Source organism: Echinops telfairi, unplaced genomic scaffold (genome assembly GCF_000313985.2).
Source record: "Echinops telfairi isolate 266 unplaced genomic scaffold, ASM31398v2 ScPeMD7_7415;HRSCAF=8453, whole genome shotgun sequence".
Classification (NCBI taxonomy): domain Eukaryota; kingdom Metazoa; phylum Chordata; class Mammalia; order Afrosoricida; family Tenrecidae; genus Echinops; species Echinops telfairi.
The window spans coordinates 1672692-1680931 of NW_022111315.1; the positions used below are offsets into that span (position 1 = coordinate 1672692).

At 37.7% G+C, this 8240-nt stretch overlaps 1 protein-coding gene across 1 annotated transcript in view; it reads right to left on the reverse strand.

Moving 5' to 3' along the window:
• EDA (ectodysplasin A) overlaps positions 1-8240 on the reverse strand; it is a 558670-nt gene that overhangs the window by 139801 nt on the left and 410629 nt on the right. The window contains exon 2 of the mRNA XM_045296990.1: positions 4052-4157. Coding sequence (XP_045152925.1) covers positions 4052-4157 — 106 coding nt within the window. The remainder of the gene's footprint in view (positions 1-4051; positions 4158-8240) is intronic.

Here is an 8240-nt window from a genome sequence, read left to right on the forward strand (position 1 = left end):
TTTACTTTCCTCTTGTCCCACTATCATGCTCAGCCTTCATTTGGGTTTCAGTAATTTCTCTCGGTTACATTGCCCTTGCTGAATCCCTACCAGGCCTATCACACCCTCCTTGTCACTAATTTTGCATCACTTGTTGCTCCCCTGTCCTTGGATTTGTCAGCACCACCTCCTTACTTCTTGTACTCATCATTATTAGCTCCCCATTTTCCCGCAACTTTCCCTGCCATACCCAAGGATCTATTAATCCATTTGTTGGTTCTGTAGCTTTACCCATCTTGGGTTTCATACACAAAATAACATTTAAAAACAGAACACAAAAGCTAACAACAATAACGAAGTAAAACAGATAAAAACCTCAACTGAAAAGAAAGCAAAACATAATAAAAACAAGAACAAATTTAAATGGATCAGAAGTAGATCAAATGATAGGGTGTTAAATTTTAACCCTCTGCAAAAATATATTTTCAGATGTATTATGCAAAATAGCAAAGGTATTCACATTCCTGATCCATGGTCAGAGGGGATTCATCAGGGGCTTAATCCACGTCATGTGTATTTCCCCTTCACTTAAAAAACAAAACAAAACAAAAAACACCTGAAATAGCTTTAAAATTAGTTATAATGGAGATTAAATGATTAGATAATACATTTTAACCTAATTATATCTGCCATAATAAACTTTCCCATGCTCTTTGTCTGATAACGGGGCTATTAACATCCTTCAACTATGATCAGAGGGCTTCGCCAGAGGCTTAATCCATGTGTGGACCCTGGAAATGGATTTTTGGCTTCCACTGTCACTTATGTCCTTTTGCACACCACGTGATCAGAATTTAAGCTCTGATACAATTTCCTCCAATAGATTTAGATTTTATTATTTACAATCCTTAGATTCCACAGGCTGGTGTGCTGATTCCATAAGGACTTAGTTGATGCTTCACTTAGATGGGTGTTTGTTTTAAAAACAAGCCTCTTTCTGGTAGCCAGACACCATCTAGTTTATTCACCATACTTTGCTATAGCACCATATCTTCAGTGTTTTTTTTAGGAAGGTAAGCAACAAGCAGGGCCATGTCAAAATAACTAATTGCTCTTAAATTGAGGATAGAATTAAGGGCAAATCAAAAATTGAGTCATGCATCTGCGGTTTATATATGTCTCTGGGTCACCTTAGAGATATTATTGTCATTTTATGCTAGAGAACATTATTAGTCATCCCCCTGGGGCATCACTTCCACTACCATCAAGTCCATTAGAACTGCCCCTGTGAGTCTCTGAGTATGCAAATCTTCAAAGGAGTGGAAAGCCTTATCCTTCGCTTGTGGAACTGGCTGGTGTTTTAAACTGCTGACCTTTCTGTTACCAGCGCAACGCATAATCGCTATGCACTGAAAGTGTCATTAGTTTAGCTAATAGTACAAAATTTTAAACACTATTCAGAAAAAGAATTGTATGGGTATAAACCAGCTATGAACAGCAATCCATGAATTGCTGACTTGTACAGATTAACCTCCTAAGTGACTGGACACTATTTACACAAACAGTAGGGTTGTAAAATAGTAAGTGTGTTGTAGAACCAGATACCATTCATTTGGCACCCTCCTAACTCCAAAGGTTCAAGATTTCTCCCAGCTAAAACATTTTTTTAATTAACTAAGATTACAAGAAAAACCTGGAATTCACACAACTTGACTAGTCTCCAAAAAGTATTACATAAAGAGGGTATTAGACAAGAAATGTTAACAATTAATGAATGGTTCTGACCTTGACTGAAGATAATGCTGTTTTGTTTTAAGAAAGAATAAACACTCTAAGGAAGATCAGTAGCAGAGAGGCTTGTAGCCTAATGTGATAAAGTTGTTTGGGGAAGGAAAGGAAGTAAGCTTGTTTAAGAGAAAATCTAGGAGGCTAAATGAAGAGGTAAATTTAAAGAAGCTATTAGACTTCATATCTGGAGAGGAAGGTGAAGTAGTTAGCTTATTGTGCCAACTGGCCGATAAACACATGTGGGATTAATTGAAAGGCGGAGAGATAAATGGCTCGGTGAGCCTCGCCTTTCTTGTCTCTTGCTCTTTAATCATCGGAACAGTGTGCTTGTTCTTTGCCTCAATTTGCAAGCTATACTACATGTGGGATACCTAACCTGTGGACAGTGTTGCTGTAATTTGAGGTTCCTTCAAGACCTGCTTTGCCAACCATTGGAATTTACATCTCTTGAGCTGGGGACTGTCGGACTCTGTCATCTGGCTGACAGTTGGTGACCTGCCTTGCTGTTTGCTGCCTGTGCCCAGATAGCTTGAATTGCTCTACAGAGGACTACCGGGCAGCCTTCAAGACTTGAAGGACTGCCAGTGTCTCACAACTGTCTCACGGGAGTGAGTTGTACTGAGCCATTTGTACTGCTTTATAATTTAATTAACTGTTTGTTTCTTCTGTTATCTATCTATCTATCTATCTATCTATCTATCTATCTATCTATCTATCATCATCTGTATAAATATATATATGATTATTAGCATTACTGTTTTGTTTCACTAGAGAACCCTGTCTAACAGAGAAGGGAAGTTCATGACTCCTATGGCAGGTGACATTGCTCTTACCACCTTTACTTTTCTTAGCAATCAGAGATTATGAAGTATTTTGTGGTACTGGGAGAAACCTCTGAGAAAGAGAGAGAGGTGAAGAGACCCACATATGTCAAACTGTGGAGAATTAGGAAATGACTAATCACAACCCTCACCTCACAGCTTCTGCACATCCAGAAGACTTCCAGGAAGTTGGCTATAATTTCTAAGAGAAAAGCTTTAAAATGTTTGTGGAAACTTGATGTAAAATATATTGGAATTTTTCCATGGATTTTTGAAGTCCCCTTATATGTGAAAAATGCATGCCTTTTATTTCATGAACCACTTTTCCTATCCTTGAACTTAGGCATCAAACACATGCAAAGTCTCTGCTCCAGAGAATGTCCCCTCTGGTCCAGTTCTCTATTCAAAGTTTCGGTGCTGCTGTCACATCGATGGGCCAGAAAGTTTCACCTATTTAATTACTCTTCTTTTAAAAATGTTTTTAATTACATTTTAATTACACAAGGGACCTTGTTTTGAGCTCCCTTTCAGACTTCAACGGGTTCTACTTCTTTTTTGCCCTATCTCTTCAGTAGTGCAGGTCTTCTGGAACTGCTTCTTTGCTCACAGTGACAAAAAGCAACTTTCAAAAATCTCATTTTCCTCCTTGTAAATGTAGTACGTTTTGTAACCTCTCAGGCATATATCAGTCATTGTCAAATGTAGCTAGAGACATGCTGTCTTTGAGTCTAGATGGCTTTTCAGCAGCCAAGAGCTATGCATTCTATAAACTCCTGTGCCAAACTGATAGCAGTCTGTCAATTAACAGTGATATTGAAATATTGGAGTGATTCAAAGACCCTACCAGCACAAAAGGTTGTTATATCCCCAAAGACTGCATTGCTAGTTAAATCTGTTTCATTTGCAATAGGGATAGTTTCTGTTGGCACACCATAATCTAGTAGAAGGAGGGAGCTACATCATCAATTTACATTACATATACTAATGATGTTCTTGAAATTAGGCTAGATTATTTGGATACAAAATAAAAATGAATCCTTGCCTTCAAGGAACTTACAAACTAGTTCCAGAATATCTAGTTCATATTTGGGCATGGTAGCTGATACCAAAATCAATACCATTGTCAGTGGAAATAACACATCACGTAAGTGCCAGCACAGCAAAACACTGCTAATTCTAAGAATAAGACTGAATCCTCTAGGTGGCCTTGAATGGACAGCTAATAGATGGACTATCCCTAGGAAAGATGATGTCCATGCAAAAGATAATCTTGAGAGATAAAAATAGCACCATGGCTCTCAGACATACTGATAAAGAACAAAATGTAGCTGAGGTTAAAGGAGAAAGAATCATAGTCAATTCTACGTCAAAGTACTCCTTGGTAGTTTGGAAAATCCTTCTGTGACGTTGGGCCCACAGATAACTGAGAAGTGATAAAGGAGGAATTACTTGAGTAGACTTACCATCTGTTCCTTCACTGCTTTTGCTTCTTTTATTGCGGTGAACACTCCTACTTTCCTCTTCTGTATATGACTTTTCTTCAGGGAAGAAGAAGTTCAGTAGTGTCATCTGTAAAAGTAATGAGTAACAAGCCAAAGGTTGATCCCAGTCAGTCATAGCCAGCATAAAAACGAGTGGGCTACAGACAGTTTACCTTCCTTTCAAATTTTATGTGTCTAAAATCTGAGCAAAGACCCTTGGTGGCACAGTGGCTATGTGCTTGGCTATGAGTGTTGTGCCTCTGGAAAACAAATATGACAATCTGCTTTTGTAAATACGTACAAACTAGGAAACTCTATGGTACAGATCTACTTTACGCATTAGGGTCATTAGGAGTTGAATTTGGATGCCAACAGATTTGGTGGGTTTTTTGTTTGTTTTAAAAGCTGTGCTTATTTTCCTCTCCAATGTATAAATCCTTTAATTTTTTAATTAAATACTTTTATTGGGGGTTCTTATACAATCCATACATTCATCCATTGTGCACATTTGTACATATGCTTCTATCATCATTTTCAACGCATTCTCTTCCCACTTAAGTCCCTGATATTAGATCCCCATTTCTTCCCCCTCTCTCCCTGCCTTCCCTCCCTCCCGAACACTTGGTAAGTTATAGATTATTATTTTCTTATCTTACATCCTCCTCTGTCGCCTCTCACCCACTTTTCCATTGTTCATCCCCCTGGGAGGGGGGTATATATTTTCCATAGAAACAACATAGTAAAGTCTGGCTAGGTTTACAGACAATCCCACTGAAGGTTATTTAACCCATAATAAAAAAAATAAACTACAGTACTAATGATGGTATAAATGTAAACTGTGCTTTGCAATAAAATGCCAAACATGCAGCAGAAGGGGAAAAATCATTCTGGATAGTATTCTTGATAATTTCAGCTATTTTGGATTAAAACTAGTCTATATTATTCAACTCAGAAGTTACTGTGTATAGACACTTAAATACATCAAGACTTTATGAAAAGAATAAAAGGAGAAATAGAATGAGAAAAATTTTTTACAATGATACAATGGAAAAACAAGTAATCTCTAATATATATAGAAAATGGAACTTCTGGGGTAAGATGGATAATTAAATACATATACAATTGGATCCCTCTCCAATAACCAGGAAATAATTGGCACAAAGGAAAAACTAGTGACTGAAGAGAACAACTTGAAAGGTCACCCAAAGCCTCTAGGTCCAAGAATATGTGAGAGTAAGTCAGGTAAAGGGTGGAAGGAAGAAACCCGCTTGGGATGTGCCTAGCAATCCTTCCTGCATCACCCTGGCTCCAGGCCAGCCTAAGACTATAACAAGCAGAACCCTGTTAAGCATGCTAACCCTGCAACCAGTCTCAGCTCCTGGCCTAGCAAACTTAGGGTCCAGCATGGCTTACATGCTCTTTCCATGCCCCATCAGCATGAAGTCCTAGCCTTGGCCTGCTGTGCTTTCCATGCCTCACCAGTATACAGCCTCTGGCTTTGCTTACATGATCTCTCTGTGCCTTGTTAGCAAGCAGAGCCTGGCCAAACTCCATTGTTGTCTGCTGAACAAATAATAAGTACTTATCATCGAACTATCATTAATACACAGAGACAACATGTAAATGATATGTATTTTCTTTACAGTGCAGTGATAGCACTATATAATATGAAGCAGTAAGTTTTCAAAAGTAATATGACAAAAGTGAAACCATAGTAATGCTGATTGCTTAACATAGCGTTCCAGATCCTGAGAATGAGTGACCATTCAACATTGTTCACAGTATCCCAGGGGAGTTGTTTCCAGTGAGGAGGGAAGTTATGGCAGCAATGAGCTCAAATGTGAAATAACCTGGGTTATTTAAGTTGTGAGTACAAGGATTTGTTGTCCTCTGTTGTAGATATGTCTGAAGAAGATTGAAAGTAGATAGTAAAATCTGCAGGTAAACAAAATCAACATTTTATACAATATACAACAAAAGTAGTCACTGAATCTTGCAATTGGCTTAAAAATCACTGCTTTTCAATGCAAGTGATTACAAAGCAGAAAAAAAACACAGTATCTTCATTGGGGTAATTACCATATGTGGCATCAGTGTGAAATTTTACTGCAGACCAGCTTTATCTTTGGTTTTTCTTAACTCCCAGTTTTAGGTCCTATGGATCATCTAACATTTATCAAATCTTATGTGTAAATACTTAATACTTCAATGCACAGTAAGATATTCAAGGGTAGGTATATTTATGTGTTCCAAACCTGTGTGGACTTGACTTCTGGATAAAGTGAAATCTGTATAAAATGCATATAAAAGGGAAAGGAGTTATTATAAACACACAACTTCTAACACAAAGGGGAAGAATAGACCATTGTCTGACTTGCTATGCCCTAGGTTTAGCTTTCTTCCTAACATCCAGAACAGAGGCAGAAAAATAAAAACTTATGGAATATAATTTCATTTTCATCAATTAAAGTTATATCTAGCTTTTGGATGATTTTGAAAACTACCCACCACAGATGCTGCATGCATTTCATTGAAATGTTTGATTGTCAGAGTCATGCTTCATGTGACATAAGTGAAGGCCTCCACCACTGGGGTTCTGAAAGTCAGCTGGTCTATCAGCCTTAAAATAATGTTCGTTGCTGACACGTGCAGAAAAGAGATGCAATGACAGAAGCACACCCAAGCATATTTGTTATAGTATAACCACTAGCAGAGATAGCATAAGGAATACTCCAAAGGATGCCTAAAGCATAACTTCAAACAGCATGACATAGCTGTGGACTGCTGGGGGAAGTAGCAGTAAAGAATGGCTTGGACTTCATCAATCTGGAATTTGGACATGCTTTTTAAGCTAAGGCATTTAGATGACCACAAGTCAAATACAGACAATAACAGATTCTACAAATAGCACACACACTGTATGTATACCACGTCAGAGAACTTTTGATTGAACATTTAGTTTTTGTTCCCCTTGAGTGTGTGTGAAATTAGTAATGATATCTTTGAAATATACTGAATCTTACTCTCTTCGCCTCCCTTGGGAGTGCCTGGTTTTTTAAATTTGTAATTCCCCATACCTCTAAAGTGAAAAGCATTTTGGCAGAAGAAAAAAACATACACTTCCACTTGTAATACATAGAAAGCACTAGAAGCTGTCATCATTTGAATAGAATCCACTTAGAAATTATAACATACCTAGATAATCCTGTACAGGAGCTCTAGTAGCATAGTGGTTACCTGATGGGTTGCCAATCACAATGTCAACAGTTCAAAACCACCAACAACTCCATGGGAGAAAGAGGAAGCATTCTACTCCCATAAAGAGTCACAGAAACCCTTAAGGTGGAAGTTCTACCCTGTTTTATTGGGCTGCTATAAGTTGGAATTGACACCAGGGCAGTGAATAGAATAGGAGGGAACATATAATTGCGAAAATCTGATCCCAGCATATCTTGAGCTCTGAATTCAGAAAACATTAGTGCAAATAAATGAATCTTGAACATTTTATAACATTCTGGTTTACCTGTACAAACTGGACTAATGCAGGTTAGAGTAACATTATGACCAGAATGAGATTGTCTGAGTAATTCATATAGATTAAACTAGGTTTTTTCCCCTCTTTCCTAAAATGTTTCCATCATTAGCATTTTCAGTGGATACTTAAATCACATAAGCTATCTTTAAGCCATATTTAAGATTCAGAATGGAGGAAGTATAAAAGTGAGATGACTAATGACAAAATAACAAGTCATAGGGGTGCACTGGGGTAGGATACAGGTAAGAAGTAAATTAATTAACATGATTATTGATTCTGAGGAGACAATAATGTTCTAAACACTGTAGAAAATGAGAAGAATTTTAGGGAATGATGAGTTACTCATATTTAGTTGATGTGGAAATATATTATAGGCTCAACTGTTATAAAGAGGACTCACGTGGAGAAACAAATGCTGGAAATAATAGCATCTGAGCATAGGTACGTGACCACTGGGAAATTAATGTGGGACTGTCTCAAAGAAATACTAGAAAGTAGGTCAGGCAGGATAGAACATAAATACAAACCAAACCAGTTGACATAGTGTTTTATATATTGAGCTGCTAACCACAAGTTTAGTAGTTCAAACCCACCCGTTGCTCTGAGAGAGAGAGAGAGAGAGAGAGAGAGAGAGAG